General features: G+C 51.4%; 8 protein-coding genes across 8 annotated transcripts; 4 read left to right on the top strand and 4 right to left on the bottom strand.

The window, feature by feature from the left end:
* Positions 1-824: 824 nt before the first annotated feature.
* JN550_003185 (uncharacterized protein) lies at positions 825-2,615 on the bottom strand (the record flags this gene model as incomplete). Its single annotated transcript, XM_049314560.1, has 2 exons — positions 825-888; positions 940-2,615. The coding sequence occupies 2 exons, from the start codon at positions 2,613-2,615 to the stop codon at positions 825-827; spliced, it is 1,740 nt and encodes a 579-aa protein (XP_049175020.1).
* Positions 2,616-2,850: 235 nt separating this feature from the next.
* On the bottom strand, positions 2,851-3,630 carry JN550_003184 (uncharacterized protein; the record flags this gene model as incomplete). The annotated part of the gene is made up of 1 exon (XM_049314559.1): positions 2,851-3,630. The coding sequence occupies one exon, from the start codon at positions 3,628-3,630 to the stop codon at positions 2,851-2,853; it is 780 nt and encodes a 259-aa protein (XP_049175019.1).
* A 4,049-nt stretch (positions 3,631-7,679) lies between these two features.
* Positions 7,680-9,595, top strand: JN550_003183 (uncharacterized protein; the record flags this gene model as incomplete). Its single annotated transcript, XM_049314558.1, has 4 exons — positions 7,680-8,192; positions 8,255-8,590; positions 8,659-8,839; positions 8,892-9,595. The coding sequence occupies 4 exons, from the start codon at positions 7,680-7,682 to the stop codon at positions 9,593-9,595; spliced, it is 1,734 nt and encodes a 577-aa protein (XP_049175018.1).
* An 856-nt stretch (positions 9,596-10,451) lies between these two features.
* Positions 10,452-13,666, top strand: JN550_003182 (uncharacterized protein; the record flags this gene model as incomplete). Its single annotated transcript, XM_049314557.1, has 4 exons — positions 10,452-10,470; positions 10,861-11,187; positions 11,396-11,543; positions 11,602-13,666. 4 exons carry the CDS (start codon positions 10,452-10,454, stop codon positions 13,664-13,666), a joined length of 2,559 nt encoding a protein of 852 aa, XP_049175017.1.
* A 1,169-nt stretch (positions 13,667-14,835) lies between these two features.
* On the top strand, positions 14,836-15,301 carry JN550_003181 (uncharacterized protein; the record flags this gene model as incomplete). The annotated part of the gene is made up of 2 exons (XM_049314556.1): positions 14,836-15,022; positions 15,087-15,301. 2 exons carry the CDS (start codon positions 14,836-14,838, stop codon positions 15,299-15,301), a joined length of 402 nt encoding a protein of 133 aa, XP_049175016.1.
* A 2,783-nt stretch (positions 15,302-18,084) lies between these two features.
* JN550_003180 (uncharacterized protein) lies at positions 18,085-19,281 on the top strand (the record flags this gene model as incomplete). Its single annotated transcript, XM_049314555.1, has 1 exon — positions 18,085-19,281. The coding sequence occupies one exon, from the start codon at positions 18,085-18,087 to the stop codon at positions 19,279-19,281; it is 1,197 nt and encodes a 398-aa protein (XP_049175015.1).
* Positions 19,282-19,569: 288 nt separating this feature from the next.
* Positions 19,570-21,803, bottom strand: JN550_003179 (uncharacterized protein; the record flags this gene model as incomplete). Its single annotated transcript, XM_049314554.1, has 4 exons — positions 19,570-20,502; positions 20,563-21,509; positions 21,563-21,656; positions 21,798-21,803. 4 exons carry the CDS (start codon positions 21,801-21,803, stop codon positions 19,570-19,572), a joined length of 1,980 nt encoding a protein of 659 aa, XP_049175014.1.
* A 1,124-nt stretch (positions 21,804-22,927) lies between these two features.
* On the bottom strand, positions 22,928-25,364 carry JN550_003178 (uncharacterized protein; the record flags this gene model as incomplete). The annotated part of the gene is made up of 2 exons (XM_049314553.1): positions 22,928-25,123; positions 25,194-25,364. The coding sequence occupies 2 exons, from the start codon at positions 25,362-25,364 to the stop codon at positions 22,928-22,930; spliced, it is 2,367 nt and encodes a 788-aa protein (XP_049175013.1).
* Positions 25,365-25,422: the final 58 nt, after the last annotated feature.

Genomic DNA, 25,422 nt, shown 5'->3' with positions numbered 1-25,422 from the left:
AATCTTCTTCCAGAGCCGTAACAAATCTCAATACCTAGGCAGGGTATGGACTGTGCAATTTGAACCGAACCAAACTAGCCAACCTACATCGTTTTGGAGACAGACGGCAATTGGTTCCAACCCCGCAGACGAGCTGTGCTAGTCCTGCGCACCTCGCATCCCAATCCAATCGCGTTAGGGAGTTCACACCAAGAATTACCAATTTGGAGTAAGCCATGGGGTTTCCATGGCATCTGTCTGCGTGACCTGCATTTGCAGATGTTGTTCTCTTTTGTCTGAGCCGAGGCATTTAAGATCATTGTTAACCGTTTTTGTCGTGCGTCTTAACTGTCTACACATGACTTTGATGTCTGACCATAACGATTGCCCAGACGAATGCTCGCGTGCATCCTTCCAAATGGGCCACGTCAAAAATGCTTTCCTGTGGCTCGGAACAGTCTACTTTTCTCTATCTCTCATCGAACATTGCAAGTCCAGCTTCCCAGGAACAGAAGCTAGGTGCTTTGTTGGAGGGGTATGCGGACTGAATGTGCTCGTGCTGGCCTCTGCTCCTATTCATGGACATATACTTCCGAACTAGGACAGTTGAGTCAAGACCATGGGCCCTAGAAGCGGACGCGGGCTGCACAAGAAGCCTAGGTATGCCATGGCCTTTTCTCGCATCGTTATGAATGACCCTGTATTATCGCTCTGGTATTTATGATCCGTGAGGAAGCTCTCTTCCCCGAGTACTGTACAAGCTCCGCAGTTTTATGATCCCTGATCCGGTATTGACAGACGCCGCCTTTCCTGAAAAATTGACCCTATTTTGTACACAATGAAACTTATGTCGCCCATTCGACAGTTTCCAGAGCAAGCATGACGAGTATTAGCGTCGAAGGGAGGATCCTGAATCAAAGTCAGCACGAAATCACGTTTTTTGCAATCGGAGGAACTTACCAAACGACGTAGCTCTGGAACAGAATCTTGGACATGACTGTCTCGTAAACCTCGTTGATCTGGCAGATTTGGGCCAGCTGAAGCGCGCTCGGAGCACCACTCAGAAGGAAGCATACGATGACGAAGATAGGATCATCGAGAATGCTGACCGGCACATACTTCGCAAAGACGGCGAGAATCGGGGCCATGATGATGGTAGGCAAGAGCATACGACTAACCAATGACGCTACAAGCAGCCGAGTGCCAATCTGTTCCTCTTCGAGATCCTTGACCTCCTGGTTCTGCGTGTTTCTGGCAAGGTTCGCCCCAAGCACGACCAGAATCAGGGGCACGGCAACCCCGGCGCTGGATGACACTGCACTTGTTACGCTGTTCTTGATGAAAGACCCGTCCTGGAAGAACAGACGCTGGAGATCGGGGATCGAGGCGACGATAATGGCAGCCAACATGGCCCATAGCGGCGGGTTCATAAAGTCCCGGAGTCCATTATAGAAACGCAGAAGCCCGTGGCCAGTTGCTGCAAGGCATGTCTGCACTGGCAGAGGAAGGCCATGGAAAGCTCGTTGGGATGCCCGGACAGTCCTATGTTTCAAGGTCGCGGTGACTCTCCTCAGGGCTAGCTTCGCTCGTACAGCCAAGCCCTTGAATCCGCCAGGTGTGTCAGGCTCATCTAGATCATGCATGCGAGGGAAGGACATAATTTCATCCCCGGATGCAGGCTCAGGTAGAACGAAAGTACCATTGCTCCCAGTGGTGTATTTTGGACTGCCGTTGCGATGCTTCTTTATAAGCATGGAGTCTTCTTCATCTTCGGACTCGTTGGGTGAGGCCCTCGACGTGCCAACAACAGGCGTGCGGCCGGCTGGCTCATAGACATCCGACCCGTCCGAGCTTTGGCCATCATCGCCGTGATCGTGCACAAGGCCGCCATCGAGTCCCGGTATGAGAGCTCCTCCAGCCCCTGGGGGTGCTTCATCAGTGCGGTTGCCTTCCTCCAACGTCCTGGTGTCGTCACCGTCGTCGTCGTGTTGCTTCGGCGCCAGTAAGACGTTGTATCCCCAGGTCCACCTGACAAGCTGACCCAACTGCTGGAAGATCATCAGGTAGAGGATACCTCTGGCGGCAACCTCGTCGTCGTTGTCGCCAGGGATACGGTCCCAGTGGAGGCCTTTAAGGGTCTGTGAAAGCGAGATGACAAGCGAGATGGGGAGCGAATTCGAATTGCCAAACACAGCCATGGCCGTGACAAAATTGGCCGGCCTCTTGTTGAGCCGGCAAGCCCTGGCAACGCAGACGGAGACAATGTACGAGACGAAAGTCTGGACCAAGAAGATGATGGGGATGACAGCCAGCTCAACCAGCTTGCTGGCATTCAGCTGCGATGCGAGCTTCGTAAAGATCAGGCACGGCGTGAAGATCTGGACGTTCAGGTTGGCCAGAAATTTTTGCTTCTCGGCATCAAAGTGACCCATCCTTGCTATGATGTAGCCCGGCAGTGCAACACAGACGACTTCCATAACAGCCTCGAAGACGAGTAATATGAGGTGGTCGATAGACGGATGCGAATCATGGGGCTTCTTCATGAAAGGCACGAAGGAGGGCATATCGGGCGCCCATTCGCCTACCACCGCGTTGTTGACGCGGAAGGAGGCGGGATTCGTCACGGCCCAGTCCATCTCTGCGGTGTCCGGTGTCTGTGGTGAGGATCTTGAAGGAGGATGACGGTGTTATGCCACTGCAGTGGCGTTGGCACGGCGGAGGGCCTGAAGCACCTCAGTGGTCAGATATAGGACGTTCTCCTTTGGCGAGGTGCTGCTGAATCGATAAGGTGGTGGTCAAGGATATATATGCGCGGTGTCAGGCGTCGCAATTGCGCCGTCAGGCGTCCCGAGGTCGGATCGTGGACGGGTTTCACGCTACCGTATTGATAAGACTGCTGTAATGAGACTGTGCTGTTGGAATAGCGATGGAAAGGCGGAACGAGACGAACGACGTGTCTCGGTGAGCTTCGACTGGGCTGCTCGGTGGCTCCAGATCCGTAAGCGTATATTCGATGACGAGAGAAGAGACGTCGAGTCGTCTGACAGCAACCGGAGGCTGTTCGTTGGTGTAGAAGGTGGAGATGTACGAAGGATTCCAAGGGCGCGGGGACGCGCTGGCTGTGTGTATGCAATGAGGGAAGTCGCAGACTGCGGCTCGGACCTTGGTGGAAGATGAAGTTGAGATCAAGCTGAAGGAGCCCTCCGACTGCGACCAAGAATTAGAATGTTTCCTGGAACTGGAAGGGCCAAGGATTTGGTGGAGGGCCACGGCAAAAGGCAAGGGTCGCAACGACAACCAGCGTTTCAAGGTGGCGCCCTGTGCCTGGAGATCTTCGCGATTGATAAGAAACAGGAATTGCGGCGTTTCGGGCCTAGCGCGGGCCTCTGGCGTTGTTCTAGCGCAGGCTGAGCTGCACTGCTGCAGTCTGCGTCGGGGGCCACTGGGGCCTGGCGCACAACGTGCAGCAAGGAGGCGCCGGGGTTGGGCGGCCGGGCTCCCCACCGCTGCCACCCTCTGACGGCACGGCACAGCCATGGATGAGCTGAGGGAAAAGCTCGTCACAGCTCCCACGCAGGTCGAGTATAGACGTAGCCAGTCAAACCTTGGTACCGGTTCAAATTCCGCCACCAAGTCACCAAGTTGTATCATGCTCCCCGTACTCTTACTCACTAGACCAAGGCTACGCAACTGGACCTGACCTCGCACTACCGGCGGGCACCTACGTAGTCGCTCAGGTGGGACAGAAACCCAGCACCCAGCACCCGGGGCCAAGGCTGGCTGTACCACAAGCCTGCGCGACGGACTGACGTTATCAGCTCCAGTCGCGACCCGATTCACTGGCAAGCGCCTCCGCAACTCCCGCTATTGGCCGGCGGCCAAAGTCTAGCCCCCAGTAGGCCCCGAGTGCGCTGTCGATGATGGGATGGCAATGCCCGATTCCATCAGCCAAGTCGGGACAACACACGCCTGGATCGATACTAATTAATGTCCGCATTCGCCCTCCTCAATTGGCGTGGCCCTGTCGCATGCGCCCGTCATGCCGTTGGTTACCTCAACCTCATTCTTGCCTTCCAGCTGCCACAGCCCCCCCATGGAACTCTGCGATGGTCCTGCATGGCCGTGCCTTTCTGGACAGCTCTTCGCCGTTGCAACGGCAGGGGATCGAGATCAGATAGAGTCTCGGAAAACTGACGTAGTTATTAGGTATTTGCTACCGGGGAAGCAAAACACTTGCCCGGCCCCGCTACAGGTTAACTAGCTCATGCGCCCTGTGCGGTCGATCCCGATAGGATAGGAGCTTCTCGTCCCGGAAACTTGGCGCTCGTATGCACCCCTTCCGGAAATCGGGCAACTTGCATTCGTGCGCAACGATGAGCAGCCGGGGTATACTCTACTCTTACAACGCTCTGATAAATTCTCTAGGCATTTAGCCTGTCGGGACTGCCAATCATTACAACTTTAACCATGCCGCACAACGTTGAAGAATGGAAGGAATGCTTTGCGGATGGTGACCTAACCCGTCACTGTTTATTCTGAATCACTGGCTGGTTCCATGGGCCACTCAGGTGGGAAACCCATACTATGTTCATTAGTAAAAGTGATGGTGCTTGCGGAACTTGCATCCAAACGACGCGTTTAGATCCCCTCCGTTTCAATGCGTTCGTGTCTACAGAGGTATGTATACTTAATCTAGTGGGTCACTAGCGCACCTAGCAGCATAAGCGAGAGCACTGTCTCCTCGATGCTACCGAGTATAGTCACGTCCGCCATGAATTTGTATATTGTGCGCCGCGTCTGACACGTGACTGAAATATCATGAACAGACCTGAGCCTGAGAAGCCGGGTCCGGGGCGAAGGATCTAACAACGAACCTGGACACTGCCTTCACCCTGGTAACACGTAAGCCGGATCATCAGGCCGCCGTGCACAGCCAACATCAGTTCGCTGGGGCCGAAGCGGTCATGCTTCCTGAAAGAATCGAGTTCATAACATGATCAAGCCACCATTAGTATTCGACATGTTCAACTGCAAACATATTTTCTCTCAAAACTGATTCTCGAGAGGCAAGACGACCGCGGCCAACCGTGTTGCGACTAGCAAGAGCCCAACCGCCTTCATATTTGAAGGCTTCTTCTCCTTAGGGTTGCATTGATACGGCATGGACGAATCTGTACGCTTCGATCTTTATCTTCTCTGTATGAGCGCTAATGCCCATAGACCGTCATTTTGGGGCCTGCCAATGATCTGGCTATTCAGTCCGCTTTACAGGCAGCAGACCAGCAAACGGCTTTGACTTTGCAACTGCAAATGCAACAAGCAAGTTGGGCTATGTGGCAAACGGAAGGTGACAGGGACGCGACGCGCCAAGTATCCGACAGCGAGAAGGTTTTCGGGCTTGTGTTCATGAGTGTCGTTGTCTTGATCTTAGTCTGGGTTTCCATTTCATTGATATATATGTAATTAAACAAGTTCTATCAGGAGCATTATGCCGACAGAACTAATAAACAGAGGGGCCGTAATTCTGAAACTCCTGACTCAAGTCAGAGTAAGCGTATAACAGTAATGATTTTTGGTATCCTAGCTATGGCCCTGTTGCAAGGTCGACTTTTCCAGCCAAATTATCGCCATCGAAAGAAGAGCAAAATGTTACAAAGGTTTCCAAAGAGCGCAGGTTAGGTATTACCTTGATGGTTAATTTACTCGAATAAAGTCGGACCCCATGCTCTATTACTATCTTTACGCTTCATAGCGACCAGTAATGTAATACAGAGCTATGATATCGCTCTAAACACGGCTTAAAGGCTTTCAATGTATTATATTCTTCGCTTTACACACACTGCTCGCATTCCCTTTCATATAATCCTTTCTCAAATGTACTATCATATATAGACAAAAAAGCTCAATGAGTTGATGGAATAGTCATCCAATGAAACGATGCAAGATATGCAAAGGACATGTGTTATTTTCCCGTTGATTGTTTCTCAGTCCAAAGTTATTCACAGTGAAAGCATTGTACTCTTCTGCCGGGCATCTGCCTCGTTGCCTTGGCATTCATTACAAGAGCCCCAGGCGCCAAGGGTCGGATTTGATCCCGTTGCTAAACTGGCGGCCGCGGAGGAACAGGCAATGGACCGATGGAATGATCCTATGGGAATTGCCATTTGATTTAATGAATCACGATCGCGTAGGAGCCAAACAGAGTCGTAGCCGTTTGCTTAGAAAAATGTTTCGTGTATGATTGAGGCGTGAATCTAGCGTTAATGTCCCAGGCGAGCGATGTAGCGTGAGATTCGACAATCTCGTGGATTTTATCTTCAGACTCTGCCTATTCATTCATTCATTTCATTGATGTTGATAAAGTCAGTGGTTTGTGAGACAAGCCGTTCCGCACAGATTTCTCCGCATTTAATTGTATTCTCCCTATATTGCAGAACTAGAGAGCTTTGGGATATATATCAAGAATGAGGTATGCTCATTCATCGCTCCATAGGATACTTGTAACTCTTCATCTGACCTGAAATCAGTGTGGTTATAGTCAGAAATATTCCGTGACAATTTCTTCCACTTTCAAGTACCCAGGCGAACAACTCTCAATAGATTCTATCCAAAGGTCAACATGGGCTTGTTGTTGACATACGATGCCTTCGATTCGCGGATATCGAAAATTGGTGCCTCCATATTCAAAATTATAATTTGATTCGGGAAACAGCGAATTAAGTGCGAGAAAAAAAAAATTCATCTGAATTCCACAGCACTTCTGATTATGTCTAAGCCCAGTCCCTTTAACATGTTTGCCCAACGCTGTCATCTTCGCATAGGCGAACTTCATGAGCAACAGCCAGATCTGGGCTTGACATATTACTTGTCTTGTATTCCCAATATTGCAGAACAATATGACAACGGTGTCCAGAGCTTCCTGATCCACGAAGAACACGAGGCTTTACCTATTGTGACAGATAATGGACAGATCATGATTGGTCATCGCCATCTGGTTGAAGCCCGCGCTTTCGACGTAGCACCACTTTTGGGGATCCAGCGGTGTAAGTGAGCTGGGGTCTGCGGGATTCGGCTCCGAAGATGCTACTTCGCCATCATCCTTACCAAACAGATTGCCGCTGTCGCCGTCGCGGGAGATCAACATGATGCTCCCCTTACTTCTCGTACCCTATAAGAATAAACCCCTGCACTAACTAGTATATAACATTCGTACCCTCCTCCCTCTCTCTCCTTTTCCTCACTTTTCTTCTTCTTCTTTGTTTCGAAAGTGCTCTCGATTGGGGAGACTTTCATCCGAAAAGGGCACCCAGGGGCAAATTTCACTGTCTGTTACACAATGGAAGGGAGGGTTGGATGAGCCAAATTGCAACGGCGCAGCAGACGAGCAGCCAAGACCTACAGCATGCATGTTCGCCCTTACTTGTAAAGCGACAGAGGGATTTCCTGCCTTTCTGCTGATCGCATATATACGTTGATACCCCGTCAGCGTAGGCAGGGCGTTTGAGGGTCAAAGTCTCGTTGTATGCACCCACGCGTGCTGCTCATCGTCCTGGTTGGCTTGTCTCCGTCCAGTATTCATCTGAAAAACTGCGCCAGACGCCGATAATTTTTCGCACCCATAGCTCACGCTCTACATACAATTCTGCTATCTTAGCACTTTCCCCTCGGGCACCCACGACAGTAGAGTACAGTTGCGGGTCATGTCGGACAGCGACCAGCTCCACGACAGGGCAGCATGGGCGAGGCCACCGGGCAACTCCTCTGGAGTCCGCGCAGAACGCGCCCCGGATAAGCTGCACAATCCGGTAAAGTCTACAGACGTCGAAGGCCAAGCTCAAGACTGCCGCCCTGCCGAGTCTATGACCAGCAATCGTTTTGGATTCGGCTTCCTTCTCTTATCTATCTATCTATCAATATTTCTAATCGCCTTGGACCAACTGATTATTTCGACTGCGATACCTCAGATCACCAATGACTTCCATTCTATCGAAGACATAGGGTGGTACGGCTCAGCCTACCTGCTGACAAGCTGCTCCTTTCAGCTCTTTTTTGGCAAAATTTACACTTTCTATTCCGTTCGAGTTGTCTACCTGAGCGCAATCCTGCTTTTTGAAATAGGTTCTGCGATCTGTGGTGCCGCGCCGAGCTCCAGTGTTCTCATCGGAGGCCGGGCAGTTCAGGGCGTCGGGGCGGCGGGCATGTTCTCTGGCTCGGTAAGTCATCTGACCGGGGTGGATGCCTCTATGCGGATGTGATGCTCACGCTACGGCAATAGGTCATTGGTATAGTCCATACGGTTCCTTTGAGTCAGCGGCCTCTATACATGGGACTCTTTGGAGCCATGTCTGGGATCGCCTCCATTATGGGGCCCCTTGTTGGTGGAGCTTTTACGTCAAATGTGTCCTGGCGATGGTGTTTCTACATCAATCTTCCCTTCGGCGCTGTCTCGCTGGTGTTGATCGCAACGCTGCTGCGCGTGCCGCGAGGAAACACTGAGAAGCTTTCTTGGAAATCAAGGATATCACGGCTAGATGCTGCCGGCACTACTTGTCTTGTCCCTGGTGTCGTTTGTCTGCTGTTAGCTCTTGAGTGGGGAGGAGTGCTATACGCCGTAAGTTTTAGTCCTCGCGATGTCCTGCATAGTTGATGGCTGCATACCTCGTACTCATACAACAACAGTGGAACGAGGGCCGAATTATAGCCCTGTTGACACTTTTTGGTGTTCTACTGGTTGCCTTCATCCTCATCCAGGGCCTTCTGCCGGAAACGTCAACCATACCGCCCCGGATCTTTAAACAGAGGTCAATGTACACCGGATTCGCGGCAATCTTCTGCGTTGGAGCGCACATGAACTTGTTCCGTAAGTACTAGTTAAAATGCAGTGGAATGACGTGCGCTGATCAAGCATATAGTATACTTCCTCCCCATCTGGTTCCAAGCGATTCAAGAAGTCTCGGCTGTGCAGTCAGGCATTCGCCTTCTGCCAATGACCCTGTCAACCATTGTAGCGTCGATAACTGCCGGGGGAGCCAGCGCGTCTGTTGGCTTATACACGCCTTTTCTTCTCATTGGAACATGCCTGATGGCGATCGGCGGAGGGCTTCTTAATACACTACAGCTCGATACCGGTATCGCAAAGTGGGTCGGGTACCAATTCCTGTACGGTTTTGGGCTTGGAATGAGTATCCAAGTTCCAAACCTCGCTGCCCAGACGGTGCTACCAATGCATGATGTACCTGTTGGCACTTCTTTAATGCTGTTTGGTCAGCTCCTAGGAGGTGCCATGTTTGTTTCGGTCGGCCAAACGGTCTTCAACAACGGACTGATCACAAGATTGTCTGCATTCCCAGAATTTGACTCATCCAGCGTTGCGCGAAGTGGTCTTACAACCCTGAGTAGTTCGCTTCCAGCCGAACTCAGAAAGCCAATCTTGGAGGCATACAACGAAGCTCTCCGCGATGCCTTCCGCGTGGGCCTGGTTCTTGCGTGTCTTACTATCATCGGCGCAGCAGGCATGGAGTGGAGAAATGTGAAGGCTAATGAGACGGAAGCCAAGGCAAATGGTGTCGGGGAAAGGGGTACTGGAGATATGCAGAAGGCTCAAGAGCATACATAAGTAACGGGGGTAGCTAGGTAGGAAGATGCCGTACAACGTCACAGAAAGAAATAGTGTTTACGCCTGTTACCCCAGCCATGCATATCTATCACAGTCGGGCACATGGCGAGGAGAGTGTTCAGTAACCCCCGTATTGGTCCTTTCTAGTTAAGCACCAACCTTAAGGGTGAGCTGCTGATAAAACCGTTTGAATGACATACCGAATCTGTTTTTTTTTTTTTTTTCTTTTTCTTTACGAGACTGCGAAATTCAAGCATGAAGCTGCAAGCAAGTTGCGTACGGCAAGATCTATTTTAGGATACTAGCGTCTTGATCTTGAGAGATGAGAGGCTCAGCTATCAAAGGGACCATTTTTACTTACAACGCCACTAACGTCAAATCAAAGCTTAGAGACCCGACGCATGACATTCCTTTATGGTCCAGGGCAGCGCCGATGTGCCTCAAGCCATGATGGCTAGTTTCACAAGAGCAGATAAACGTGGCGGATGCTGGGATTTTGACTGCCCAGGTGATCCTCGCAAGCCTCGTCCCGGCAGGACGGATTAGCTCGCCGCACTATCGAAGCGCGGATACCTAGCTAGCTGTAGATCATCGCATGATAGCCCAAACCTCAGCTTTCCCGGCAAAGATCTGATTGACTTGGGTCGAAAAGCCGAAGAGACAGGGCAATTCGACGCGTGCAGTTGTCGAATTGCCGTAGATCTTGTTCCGTTGGCCGTACAAAGTCGTCATCCACAGCCTGGTCAGCAGCATCCACTCAACGGAGTCCAGACAAGGCTCTGGGGTAGACTGGCGGCTTGCGTGCATGATAATTAAGCCCTATGAACTACCGGCGTCTTCTGCAGGAGCCCCCGTAATGCAGCTTCAAACTATCGGTACGTCGTACACACGTTGAACTTAAATCGTACGTACACGCTGCCTTGTGTCCGCTCCGCTGGGATCTTTGCTGCGAGTACACATTCTGACGATACCTAGCCATGGCACCTGATGGCACCCAACGGCTCCAGAGCTGCGAAAACCCAGCCAGCCCACAACTATGCCAGCGCCCCCTTTGGAAGCTTCTTTCAGCCTTCTCTGGGCTCCGTCTGTGGGGCGTCCAATGTTCGGGGAGATTTCGCTAGGGGTCCTGGACCCGTAGCGCGTCCTCCCTCGGCTGTATCCGATTAGCTGGAGCTCCCACGACCCCGTTTGACGGTGGGCAGACGATGCCGTATTGGGCGCTGCCAATTTCCCTGCAGTGACGGCACATTGGGTTTGTTTTTAAGCTCGTCACACCTCTCCCGAGGATGAAGTCGCTGGTCTCTTGATCTTCTCCTCTGCAGGTGCTGGGATTACTGCGCCGTCTTCCGGAATCACGCCCATTTACCTGAGATCACCACGGACCGTGCGGAGCCCCTGGCATCCCGAGACCGCCAGCGACTGGGCAGCGGCGTTGGATGGTACCGAGTGCGGAGCCCTGTTGGGTCGGGATATTTCCGTCGTCTCCAAGACTCAAGCCAGCCATCGTGAAGGGGCCTCTCGTATTCGTCGGATGCGTACCACAAAACGTCCCAACCGCCCCTGGATGGAGTCTTTCCTCAACTTCTCCTTAGGTCTGGAGTCTTGTTCGCCTTTGGGGGAAAGGGTTTCGAGCCTCGCAGGACGGTTCCTCTAACACTGTCCCTCCGTCGTGTCCTTCCTTCTATTGGGATCGACATGCGCCTGTAATCTGACACTTCAGCCCCACTGTCAACCGCTCTCTTCGTGGAAATCGTCTTTCACTCCTAGGCTAGCTGCTATTTGGGTCTTTGGTGACTTCAGTTTCTTTGGCACTACTCTTGAGTGTTGAGCCTCATGATAACCTGCTCCATTACACTGCGGTCGAGCTACCCGTGGCGCGAACCCGGCGCTACCTCGTCGATGAGATGGTTTCGTTATTCGGGCTGAAAATTGGAGCCGAGAAAAAGCGGTAAGAACCCGCACGATGCCGGATGCCGGACAGTCCAAACCGTTACTGATCGACGTAGAAAACCCGAACAAGAATTGTCGACGACCACTTTCCAGCAGAGGCAGATCGAACAGTGGGCTAGTCGGCATACAGGCCAGCGCAAGAATGGCGAGGTCTCTCCCGGACTGCCTTATGTTACAGGTCCTCGGCCTTCGACGGCGAAAGCCAGCCATGGACCACCAGTGAGCCATTCCATACAGGCTTTCTATAATCCAGGAACCCAAAATTTGGCATCTTCCAGCATGCTCGACCTCTCTCGCCAGGAGAGCAACGGTGACGCAGCCCTTCCCACGTTGCGGCCGGCGCTATCGAATCCGAATCTTGGGACGCGATGGAATAACGGCTCGTCCCAAACTTTAGGGACTGCAGCATCAGGTGGATCGGGTTCAACCGTTTCTCAACCGAATACAGCTAGGATCAAGCCGCTTGACGTCCAGTCCACCAATGTCTCATCGACACCGACTACGACTTCGCCCTTGAGTCAAGAACATCCAAGGTTCCCAGCAGATGACGAGAAAACATTGGCTCCCAACATGGACACTTCCCATCCGTTGCCACGTCCACTACAGATTCATAAGGCACAGCCTCCGGCTATCCCGCCCAGGAGTGCTCGGCGCAATGTGCCTACGCCGCCGCCGTCGGTAAAAGCATCAAGTGAGATAGACCGACTATCGATCTTAGAGAGGCCGATTTTACCCGCTGCAGCTCTCGATGCTCGACCGTCAAGTAGAGGTAGTAATCGGACCATTCCCACCAGCATCAAGGAGCTGATGGACACGGATGACTACATGAGCCCTGGATCCGTGTCCGTACCAACGCCACCACCCTCCCTGCCTCGAGCAAGCAACGAGACTATCAATCGCGGCTCTATGAATGAGTGGGGCGAACCAGTTATTCAAACTGTTCGGGCCAAGCGAGAAACTATGACCATCAGCCCAGCCCGCAGGCGGAGCTCGGAGAAGATGGTTGAGAGCCTCGACAGGTCTACCAGATTGGCTGAAGAGCAGCGTCCCAAGACCGCCGGGAACCCTCGAGCGGATCGACCAAGCCCGCTGAATATGGACCTCAGACCCGACACTCCAGACTTAGGTGGCCCAAGCAGTGCCCCCTTTCCCGCGCGACAGCGTTCAGAAAGTCCTTACGGCGGACGTTCCCGCAGCGCCGCGCGTACTGGCGTGCCGGCTGCTGCTGTTGGTGCGCGTGGGCGTCCAAAACGACCGAATGCAAACGGCGTGCGCCGCCCGGCGGCAAATGAGTACGACATTCACCGTGCGGAGACCCCTGTGCAGATGTTTGGTGATATTCGCCGCGTGCAGACTCCTGTGCAGGTAGAAGATGTCCGCCCTAAACCAACCCCCGTGCAAGTGGGAGACGTTCGCCGTGTGCCAACTCCTGTACAGATGTTCGATGACATTCGCCGTCGACCAACGCCGGTGCAGATCGACGATGTTCGCCATATACCAACTCCTGTACAGGTCGAAGATATTCGCCGTCCACCAACCCCTGTACAGGTATTCGACGACATTCACCGTGTGCAGACACCTGTACAGATGCTGGATGATGAATCCATTCGCAGCTCTGGTTCGGAAAGTCTGGATCCCCCGGACAGCCCTCTTCTTCCACGCACAGGCCCGTTAGCCAGCCCTGTGCCTCCATTTGAGGAGCCGCCGGTTCAGGTACCGCGAGGGGAACTCAACCTGGGGTTCAGTTTCCCAGACCGATCAAGAACCACAGGAGATCTACCGCGATTTGTGGACAACACGAAGTCAGACGAGGGCTTCAAACCTCCTATCGAGTCTCCGAGTTGGCCTCTGCCTTCGACAGCTCTGATGACTGGTGTTGAACTTACGACCTTGTCAACAACTCGATCACAGTCTCCTTTTGCCATACCTTCTTTCAGTCGTCCCTGGACGCCAACGAACGCCAGGCCAGGCACGCCTGTGAAGATGGCCGAGCAGCTCGTCGTACCAGGGATTCGAGGGCCAAGTCCAAGTCCAAGAGGAGCTCCACCGAGAACAACACCAAAGTACGCTGTAGGCAACCCAAATGCTATCCCAGAGCGGTCTGGCGCTAGCTTTATTTGAGAGACACCATCGTTAGATTTCATATGTTGAGACCATGCATAATACCCAGGGGGTTTGAGTACAGGGCAAAAGGAAAAGCATTCATAATAACGACGGCGTTTGATGGCATACTCGAGAGACCGCCTTCTCTCAGTCTTTTGATACCCAGGGTCAGGAACCTACTATGTTTGGAAGGTTCTAGTCGGATACTACGAAGGCAATTTAACTCCTATTTACTCTTTTCCAAGTATAAACCTCGCGTTCTCCTAAGGGCAGCAACATAATGACTACTGACTGCGTGGCAACCATGTGCTAGATGGGTTTGCGAGTTCAAGCCGCAACTTCGCTGATTCTTGCAAGATGAAATCGCCAAATCTCGAGACTTTGGATGGAAGGATGGTTAGTACCAGCTCTCTAGGAGGGCCAGAGGATCGTCTCCATGATATCCTGAGATTCTTCACCTATAGCAAAGAACTCCACTTCCGCTTGGGGGCAGCAATAAGCCCTCCAATTTTTTATTTTTTTTTTTTAATTCGACCATTCATCACATAAACGAGACATTTGAGAACACACGGTTACAAGGCATGGGCAATGTACTCGTCAAAGCTCTCACGACCTTTGTCTCCTTCTGATCCCGTACTTGAGATCTTTTGAGCTATTGTAGGAACTATATGGGGGGAATTTTTACCGTCAAGTGCTAAATCATTTTTGACAGGATAAGCCCACTAGTCTATGATCAAGTTAGAATAGGGCTATTCGTCGCACGCGGGCCTTTTTGAGGGTATGAGCGTTGATTTTGTGACTGGTCGTTCTTTCAACATCATTCTAGATCGATAAATTATGATGCACAAATAGTCTAGAAAAAGCCACGCACGAACTAATATCTCCGTGAGCAATTCTACTAATTAGTGGCAATAGCCCTGTATCAAGTGGTGGTTAGTAAATGCGGTGGTTTTCTCTCCGCAGGTCCACCCACTGAAATAAAGGTACGATAATATAGTTCCAAACGTTCCCGAGGTTCCCCTCTTCAGCTGCAGCGATCCATTTTTAACAAAGTTCCAACATCGCACTACATACGTCATCGCTAGGCGAAGCTCTGCCGGGGCTATATTTATATTTGGTAATTACCCCTCCGACGAAAGAAAAGATACACAGAACTTCTAGGCTATATTCTTTCCAAATTTCTCAAAATGGCGAAAGGATCTTGTCTGTGCAAGGGCGTTGAGATCGACACCAAGGTCGACCCTCAGGCGACAGTGGCGTGCAGTTGTACCAGCTGCCAGGCCTGCAGTGCGAGCGCTTTCACCATCAACTTGGTATTCCCCAAGGACACTGTGGATATCACAAAGGGAAAAGAACACGTCAAAGTGTTCAAAGGTATATTGAATGAAAGCAGCATACTACTCTGCAAGAAGTTCACCGTGCTGACGCACTACTATAGAAAAGGCTGATTCCGGTAGAGATGTGTTTCGTCACTTCTGTGATACCTGCGGCAACGCCATCTACACATTGGCTGCCGATGGAACGTGCTTTGTGAAGGCACCGGTGCTAAAGGGTGCTTTGCACAACGACCCAGTTGCGCACATATTCACGCGCAATCTACCAACCTGGGCCGAGGGAGTGAAAACAGGCGATCGCAAGCGAGACGGTGCATGATAGTCGGTATCTAGGGAAACCACCGTTTCGTAGTGCATTTGGTAGCGAAATGCACAATACTCGCGTTGTTCGTCGCGTATATTGGACCGAACAACGCATGATAATGAGAGTCTCTAGTCAACCTCGGCTAATGGAGTGCTTGGATTGATCAAAACGCAGAACGAAGAGGAGAATAACTGAATAATTACAACTGCTTCCCCTAATTGGCCAAGTATACCATGCTGTCGGTTATAGTAAGTCGTCCGTGTATTCATGCCATCGACTTCAAATCAGAATCTTCGGCTCTCACCCGCCTGCTTGAGCCCTACTCGTGTCAAGGAATTAGACTATATCAAATCGAGTTCAACGAGAATCCTGCCTCGCCGTATGCGATATGTACTGTAACATGAAATTTTTACGATCCCGTCAACCATATAATCTTCTAGTCATGTTGTGATGAAAGTTTATCCTGTCGCTGTGATGTGATACTAGGAACTTTCGTTGATGAAGTTGCTGGGCCTTCATCCTCTCAGCGGTACTGCCCCAACCCATGAAACAAGACGTGGTGAGGAGCATCGATACCTATAGACTTCGAATTAGAGCGGCGAGGTAGTTCAAGTTGCACAGAGTATGGAGTGTCCTCCCGAAAAGACATCCCCTGAAAAAGCCTTAACTCTCGGATACAAATATCCGCAGCTTTACCAGGCAAGAGGGGTTGACAGGTCTGGACTCAATTATGGTATCGTTTGTGATCGTCTATCACCACGCGAATCACATTTGGTTCAGTGAGGACGTGCCAATCTGGGTTCTTGCCGCCCTGCAGTCTTGGGCGTAAACATCCTGTGGCCGTATCACCCTCAAACCTGCATCAGCGACGGTGCGGCGAGCATGCGAAATGGCGTTGGTGCTGAAAGGTGTAGATGTTGGGCAAGCTAATTGGTTCATAGCACGCATGAAATCACGTTCCAGAGCAAGTTGTGAAATGAACCATCGGATACTTGGGCTGGTCCATCATGACCATGCTCATCGGCACTAGCTGCACCGTGGCGAGATGCAATCTTGAAACCCTTTGTCAGCATGCCCAAGGTTCCTGGAGCTCTTCCTGACGGACGTTCTTGAAGTAAAGGAGGAGCTTTTTGGTGCCCAGCCAGGAGACTTCCAAGAGTTATGGTCTTACCCTTTCCCTGGTTTGCTTTCATAGTCTTGCCATGAGGGAGGGAGGTGTGTCGCCCATAGCATAGGGAAAGCGACTGTCCGTACGCTAAGGTTGCTGGGTTCTCGGTCAAGGTCGGACCCGCATCCGAATTCTTTAGCAATGATGCAACCGGCAATACGTAGAGCAAAGACATTGCTATGTTGTCACGGCTATATCATTTCTCATAGCCCCAAGTAACTTTAACCCTCGGCGACATCAATATCTACCTCCGACAGGTCTCCGGCAGCGCTGCGAAGATAGCCATAGCCCTACTAGGCTTCGCTTACTGGCAGTTGAGATGTAACGCGGTTCCTTTTATTCCATTTTCTCTTTTCTTTTCTAATGCCTTAAAATCATGAGACTAAATTCAAGCCATCGACACTTGCCGTTTCATGTGTCGGAGGAAGCAATGTCGCCGAATAACGGCGAAGTTACATAGGTTATACCTCGGACACTCATGTTGGACCCTAGGTCACATGCAATTCACCCTAAGAGAGCAACACGCACAATCTTTTCATATGCTTAAGAGGCTCCATTCGGTCACTTAAGAGCTTAAGAAATTGTAGAGGAGCGGGGAATTCTGACACGGTGAGCCACGTTACTCAATAACACACCGTTCTCCTATGATAGAGTTAGGGGGGAGAATAAGTCGCACCAATCTGATAAACAGCCACAGACACTGCGGCTATTCGATGAGGTCAACTTCGCGTAGTGACGATGGCCACAAGAGCACGACAAACAGTTGGGTCCTAAACACGATCACCTGTGCCACGATAGAGACGTTGGAGTGCTGAATTGGCGTACCCGGTGCCGACCGAAGAAATGGGCGGCAGTGGTCCGGTGTGACAGGGTAGGCCAGCTCCAGGGTGCGGCACCCCCGCGCTAGGTGTTGGTACGCCAATAGGAGCGGCTGCTGTTTGGTCAGCATCCCTGCCAGCCACGGAGACAACCTTCAGCTTTCGGTCCTAGTCCGTGGCGATTGGCGGGTCCCGAAGGCGCCAAGGTAGAGGGTGCGCCCCGCTAGAGCTCGACAACGACCGACCCAGACCTGCGGGTGGGTAAGGGGGGAAGGGTTTTCTTTTTTTTTTTCTGCCCGTGGCCGCGCCGAACGCTCGTCGTGGTGGTCTAATACAAGAAGGCATTTCTGGTCGCGACCTTGGATCCTGCGCCCCTCACCCTCTCAGGACGCTGTGCTCATGCCCTTTCGCTCCATCCCGATACCCTCTTATTCAAACCACGAGCTGGCACTTCGGCCGTCGATGTGCCGTCGCTACCTGCGGTAGTTTCATAAGCAAGCGACTTCCAAGTCTTTGCGCTTGCTTTCTGGGGACGACAGAAAGACTTAATCACTTTATCAACTGAGAAATCATCTTAGTTTTACTCCTAACGCCATCAGGAGTCACTTTCTCAGCACATTGGCCTGCTTTGAATGAGATACATTGACACTGCGTCAACAGCGGCTAGAGCGATCCGCCACAAGATTCATAGGTGGGCAATGTCTTAAAGATAGTGGCTTCTTGCTGCAGATTTTGACCCGCTATATAGCTTTTTACACACAGTGGACTCTGGAAACGAAGGCTATAGCCCGGTGAATCAAGAGCCACCCGAAATGGAGGCCAACAAGCATGCTGTCCCCCAGACGACAGTCCATGTGTCTGGCGGCAACCATGACCAGCACACTCACAGCGCTGCTGACCAGGCCGTGATTGCCACCGCCATTCATGAGATTGAGGCCAAGAAGGTGCACTGGTACTCCTACTTGACCACGGTCGATTTCTGGGTCGTCGTTATCATCGGCCAGGTCCTTGCGCTCTGCATCACAGCCACCAACACGTTCACGTCGCTGCTGCGTATGGAAAACTGGGCCATCCCCTCGCTGCAGAGCATCTTCAACTATACCTTGCTGGCTCTCATCTATGTGCCAATCACTTTCTTCAAGCATGGCCCAAAGAAGTACGGCAAGGTGGTCCTGCGCGATGGCTGGAAATACTTCATCCTGAGTTTCTTGGACGTGCTCGGAAACTACTTCACGGTGCTTGCGTACAACTATACCAACCAACTGTCAGCACAGCTCCTCAACTTCTGGTCCATTGTTTGTGTCGTCATCATCTCCTTCGTATTGCTCAAAGTGCGATACAAGATCTTCCAGATCGCAGGTATCTTGATTGCCTGTGGAGGCATGGGCCTCCTGCTTGGGAGCGACCACATTCAGGGCACCAATGGAGGTCCCGGCGTGGACCTTTTGAAGGGTGATCTCTTCGCCCTTCTCGGCGCGACCCTATATGGTATCTCGAACGTCTTTGAGGAGTGGTTCGTGAGCAAGCGGCCCATGTACGAGGTCCTCTCCTTCCTAGGCTTCTTCGGTGTTATCATTAACGGTGTGATCGCCGGCGTCTTTGACCGGGCGAGCTTTGAGGCTTCGACCTGGGATGGCAATATTGCCGGTTACCTTGTTGGATACACCTTGGCCTTGTCCATCTTCTACTCGTTGGCTCCTCTCATTCTTCGCATGGGTTCCGCTGCGTTCTTTGACATCTCCCTGCTGACCGCCAACTTCTGGGGAACCATCATCGGTATTCACGTCTTTGGGTACACGATTTACTATCTGTACCCGATCGCTTTCGTGCTTATCATCATCGGACTGGTCGTTTACTTCCTGGCTGGCAGCATGCTTGGCGACTCCAAGAAGCCGTGGTTGGGCGACAACCAGGAAGATGGTGTGGCTGGATTTGGTACTGCTAAGCTCAAGGCACTGAACATGGCGAGGAAGCAGGGTCTTGCAGCTTCTGATGGCGATAGGATCTAAGTTCTCTAAGGTCTCGCTGCAGAAGCTTGATCCTTCGGCTGACGGTGGATGGGACGTTTGAATGAATATGACTTCTGAGCTGTAGATTATCTATCATCTCATCTCTGCCTTGTGGTCTGAGTAGTCGATAGTCTGATAAAAGAATTCACGCAAGTGTATCAGTCTTAGGATAATTCACTTATATATCTAGCTCCAGCTATTCCGCGGACTTCCAATCATTTCTTCTCTAGAAATTTACTCCTGTGAAAGGGCTCTGCACACTGCCAAAGCCCTGGGGACACTGTCTACCTAAGGCAACAGATCCGCTTCGCATATAACACACCTTGGCTGCGGCGCACGCTTCGCTAGTGCAATTTGGGCTTCTGATACTGCTCTTCCCCTGAAACCGTTGAACACACTCACTAGTGTCCGATTGCGCTCCATGGCCTCTGTGACTTGATGCCAGAAGGTAGCGTTTAGGGGCGCGTCGTCTGGCCATTTAGCACCAGCGCCGTACGCAGCTCGCGTGCTGTACTCGAGTTGGAACACAGGTCCAGTCTGAGTGGTGTCGATTTCCGAAAACGAGGATACATCGGCATAGAACGTATAGGCGTCGTATATGTCCCAAGACCCAGTGTCAACTTCGTAAAGGCGGTACCCGGAGTTCAAGTTCGTAAGAGGTGTGAGACTTGGCCCAACCCAGGCATTCGCTATGGCCGTCTCGGCCGATGCATTCGTTCCATTGTTAGCATAGTACACGAATGCTTGGTCCTCGTGCGTGTGGCCGAAAAAGACTGCGGCAACGACGTGGGGGGAATAGCGCTCTATGATCTGATAGAACAATTCTGAGCCATTGGGAAGCGGGTTGGATCCATCCCAACCTGACAGCACATGCCCAACAATCCAGACTCGCTGGCCGAGGTCCTCAGCTTTCTGAAGCTCGCTAATCAGGAAGCTGAACATGCCGCTGAAGTCCGGGTTTGATGCGTGCAGTAATGCGAAGTGGTTGTTCCGATAGTAGAGATCTGTGTTGAGGGTGATGACGCGCAAACCTAACGGGTGCACGACCGAGTATGCAGCGTAGTGTGTCGCGGCTTCGGCAGCTGTTGCGTTGTCTATCCATCCATAGTGCTCCCAAAGCGAGGAAACGTGCTCATAGTTCCATGAGAGCTGCTGTCCCAGCGGTCCGTTGTCATCAATGCCGTGTGGCACGTCAAGATTGTCAGGGTTTGTGTCGTGGTTCTGTGTTCAGGATCAGCTCAGATCACTGGTTTGCCATCCAGATCAGCAAGAGGAGCTTACCCCCAGCGCAGCATAAACAGGCCCTCCTATGTAAGACTTGAACATGTGCCATATGGATAGCTCAATGTCCTCAACATAGTCTCTCGAGCGTTGGTTTTGGGAGTCGTGCGCAACTAGATCACCAGTGTATAGGGCAAATGCCGCCGGGTTTTCTTTCGAAGTCCCCGTTAGAGGGCCTATTGACTGAAGAGCAGCCAATGCTAGATAATAGGGCGAATCACACTTATAGTAGCCATAGAGAGGTGCAGGCATCTGAACCTGGGCAGTGGTACTGTTGGCTGGGGCTGCGGCGTGGCGGCAACACATGCTTGACGTACAGTTTCCCTCTGACCCTGCTTCATACCTAGGATCCAGGTGTAAGTCGGACATGTGAAGCACCTTTACCTTCTGCCCACTTTGACTGGGTCTCGTTGCATTCAAGGGTTTTGGCTTCGGGAAGACGGCCTTGAATGTCGATGTGACGTTGGGGGATGGGCAGTATGCTCCCAAATAAGCACAGATATACTGTCCATCTAGACCTGCCACCTCGGCGATGGACAGGATCTGTGTCCAAGTTGCCCCGAAGCTTCCTGCCTCATATGTTGACTGGCAGCTAGAGTTTGATGCAAACCTGGTGGCCTTGCACAGCGAAACCATGGCATCGGGCAAGTAGCTTGGCGCCAGTTTGGCCGCCATCTGTGCAATAGTGAGCGCAGCGACACATCTTGAGCAGTTTGAGGCCAACGCAGTGTGATTCGCCGTTAAGATTGTCAATATTTCACCTGAAGCTGCTGTGATGACTGCCTCGGCGCTCGCTTCGGATAAGTTTGCCAGAGCAGCAGGGAAATACACCGGATCCGCGCTATGGCTTTGTATTGACAGTGGGTCGGTGACATTAAAGGCGAAGGTTTTGTTCAGTATAGGATCATACAGAGCAGGCTGCGGCTCTATGGTTGGCCCAGGTTTCACTTTGAGACAGTCGTCAGCTTGTCTACCCAAGAAGAGGGGTCTGGCCGCGCACCATAGTAGCTTGAGAACACCGAAGTTGGGAAGGCTGCAGGAACTGTGAATGAAGCTGATCCAGGAATCGAAGTGGCTAGGGCTCCCAGAAAAACCTGATTTGTTAGCATACAGAAAACAAGTAAAGTAGCCATGTCTGGATGCCGACCCGTCGAAACTTGTTCTTGGATGTAATGCGATACAAGCAGTTTGCGGTTTTGACCGAAGGGCGGATCTAAGTTACTCTTATCACACACCTGCATGTTGTTGTAAGCTGCCTTGAGCCAATTCAGCAAGCGTTACCCGTTTCTGCACACTTAGCAGTACATGCAGTGTTTGAGGAGGGGTAGGCTCTTGAAGCAATGTAGGGCACGGCGGGAGGACGGCTGACGACTGACCAAGGTCCATTAAGCTTGTTTGGATGGCAAAGGCTTGCAAAAACATACATTATTCGTCTTACTTGACTGACTTATCTCTCATAACTTTGACGATCTGCTGTACTGTGTAAGGAGGCACGTGCGAAGCTATCGACGAGCTGAATACGGGTGCTGCCGTTTTCCCCTTGTATATGGGAAACGTGGTGAATCAATGCCCCGCGATTGGTAGACAACGAAGACAAGCATTGCCTAGGAGTGGGCCTGCATTAGCTCCAACTTGGTCGTTAGTGGCCGCAGCGATGGATTGCAAGCATGTACAAAGCCAAGCAGATTGGATGTTAAGAAGATTACCTGACGAGATATCAATGACATGGCATAGCCTATCTCGTTCTTCTCAGGAATCATCAAGAATGTTGTAATAAGCTACTACTAAGTCCGTCGCATAAATGACCGGGTATCAAAGCAAACACACCGATAATCAGACCACTCCAGGGCCGCATAAACTCCAGTCAAATCCAGAAAGCATTAGGTGTTGTGTTTGGTCCAGCCAGATGCAAGTGGCCACCTCCATAGTTAGCTACAGTATGGTGGGTGAAGAGCCGACAAGTTGCCTCATATCCTTGCCTCATATCCTTGCCTCATATCCTTGCCTCATATCCACCTCGACACATTATCCACGGTCTCAACCCCCATCGGTCGAGAAAGTCCAATTCTCTGGTAGTGATCATCACTCAAGTTCTTGTTTTCGAAAGTCAAAAGGTTCTTCTCTTCAGGTTGGTGGAAAGCTGGATCTCCTGCACGAAATTTCTCTGTGGGCGCTGCCGCAAGGCCGTCATGCATGGACTCGGGCGCAGGCGCCTGTCGCAAAACGACTTTATCGTGATCATGGTCGGGCCACATTATTCGTTCCGCTTCTTCGCGCGTCATCTTTCCATCTCGTTCGTTCATTTCGTTGCCCAGATTGTCGATTTCGACCAGGCTTTCGGTATCAGATATTTCATTGTTGAATGCTAAAGTGCTCTCGTCCTCGGAACCTTTTGACCTCGAAAACCTTCAAGATGAGCCCTCTGATTATCGCTAGTCATGAGATTCAGGTCCTCGACGGTCCTCGAAGCCTTGTGCTCTGGGTTATCCTCTTTGAGTAGCTTCAGCTCCGACCGTGCTTCTTCTTTGCTCGACGCACCGCTGAGTGTCCATCTTTCGGGTATGATGTTCTTCGTTTTCTGGAGGAGAGATCGGTATATGATCGTCTCGTTACTCTTGAAAGCTTCAAAGAACGCTTTACTGACCAACGCCACGTTATAAACCTGGTCAAGGCTGTCCACATGCAACATGATTCGCAAGGCCACGTCCTCCATCGTCCGCCTTGCAGCATTGTGGTCAGGTAACAGGGCACCAATACTCAAGACATGCTGTGGTAGGAGTGATTTATGCTTGCTCAAACCCCAGCCATGCTTGCCACTTATGGAAAACAGCGTAAACCCGGAAACACTATTATATATATCATTCATGGCGGCTCTGAAAGCTGGAGTGAAGTCACAAGGGCCTTGATGTGTATTCGGTGGGCTTGCCACAAATCGAAGACAGTCGACAAGTTGATTCAAACTTCGTTGTGGTGGGGGAGGTCGACGTGAGAAAGAGGAGGACTGCATGAGCTGCGGAAGAATATGTAGCTCATTGAAGAGCATCATGAGCCAACCTAGACAAGCAGCGTCACAAGAATGGCTGCCTTTCAAGCATCGAGGCGCCATAGTCGGTGTCAGTCCCGTGGTAGTCGTCCCTTCTCTTTCATATATAGGGAGGGCAGGGGGTGGACATTTGAGATATTCCCCAAGAATATTGTTGCAGCATGCATATACTTGCTCAATCTTCGCTCTCCGAACAGCCCATATTCTGTCCTTGACATTCTGGGGCCAAGGCTTTGACTCAAGATCCTTGTCATTCACGATGTTGAGAATTGCAGTTTTGGTCATCCTGGTAAAGAGCCTTCTCAGGCCAAAAGCATAGCTTATCAGAAGCAAGCCATCAGGCATGTCCTCTATGGCCTTGTGCATCCATTGTGGCAGCCAGCGATACTCAACAGAAAGCTCGAGGGGAGAAGTGCATTGGTACCGCATACACACTTCGGCGATGGCGACGAACTGGTCAAATTCGATATCCCTGGGTACCAAATCGTTATGCAAGTGGGCGGCATGTAACAGCACCTCAAATGAGCTCTTGATGTTGAGCTCGAGTTGAGGCATTCGAAAGAGTTTCACCTCAGCTCCATCTTTACACGTGTACTGAGATGGAGGGGCAGGGAAAACAGAGTTGGATGCGCTGAAGGCTGCGAGCAGTGAAGGGCTATCAAACATGCGAGCAAATATTGGCGAAGTTTCGACGAGCATGTGAGATGAGACCCTAAAGCGCAACACCGGATGGTCTTCCAAAGACCCTTCAGGCGATATGTTTGCAAATTCTAGTATGGCATCGCCACGTTGAGAGATGGTGACCTCCCGAATAACTCGGTTTGGCAGTATACCAGACTCACTATTCTGGAGCAGCCGCCGCATTTCGATGAGATCAACTTTCAACTGATCATAATGTCGGAATCTTTGCTCGTATTTTTGAAAAAATACTGGTTCCTTGGAGCCTGCGCGTGCTTTGCTTACGCTACGCATTCGTGAGATTGCGGTCTCTCTGAACCTCTGATCGACAAACAATTGGTCGACCATAGCCGGACTGGCCTCGGGTTCGCATTCGCGATATGTTCCGATAAGTGAAATGTGCAGAGTATCGAGTAGCTTGACTAAGCAATCAATCCAATCATGGATCAGGTCGAGGTGCGGCTGGAAGGCCACGGATGATTGATAGCCTTGCTCTAGCGAGGCTCTCGAATTTATGGGTGACCTAGTTCCATTGGTAGATACGCTGGATATATCGGAAGAGACGATTTGGTCCTCATTGCTATCATCCAGCGGGCTCAATATCGATTGGGATTGGCGAGATGACTGCGGCAGGAGAAGATTTTCACAAAGCGCACCCGCCTCGCCTGCAATCTTGCCATACTCGTTGAATGTGACATCGACATGCTTGACATCAGAAGGCGCAGATCTCAACTTGTGAATACAGTCGCGAAGCCGCTGGCAAGTTATCTCGTGTGGCGAGAATGCCATGCCGCCAGGGGATGACGGGGTAAGGGAGAGACTTGATCTAGCAGTTGAGTTCTGCGATAATCCCACACACATGTCAGTCAATGAGGTGTAATTATCTCGCCGTGAGGCACAAAATACTAACAGAAGCTGTATTCCCGCCGTACTTTGAGGGTCCCTTGAACAAACCGCCACCCCATGTCCGCTTTCGCGCAGTACCAGAACCCTCGCCGTCTTGCTTGTATGTTCTGGCCGACAGGTTCACGCTCGTACTTGTACTGTAGCTTGAGGGTCTATCACCTTGTTGCGCTGCCATGGTAATGGTTCACGAGGGCGTTTCTTAGCCCTCCGTGGTCAATATATAGCATGTGCCG

This window comes from Neoarthrinium moseri (assembly GCF_022829205.1).
Source record: "Neoarthrinium moseri strain CBS 164.80 chromosome Unknown scaffold7_Wmoseri_CBS_16480, whole genome shotgun sequence".
Classification (NCBI taxonomy): domain Eukaryota; kingdom Fungi; phylum Ascomycota; class Sordariomycetes; order Amphisphaeriales; family Apiosporaceae; genus Neoarthrinium; species Neoarthrinium moseri.
This window is presented reverse-complemented; position numbering and strand designations above follow the sequence as displayed.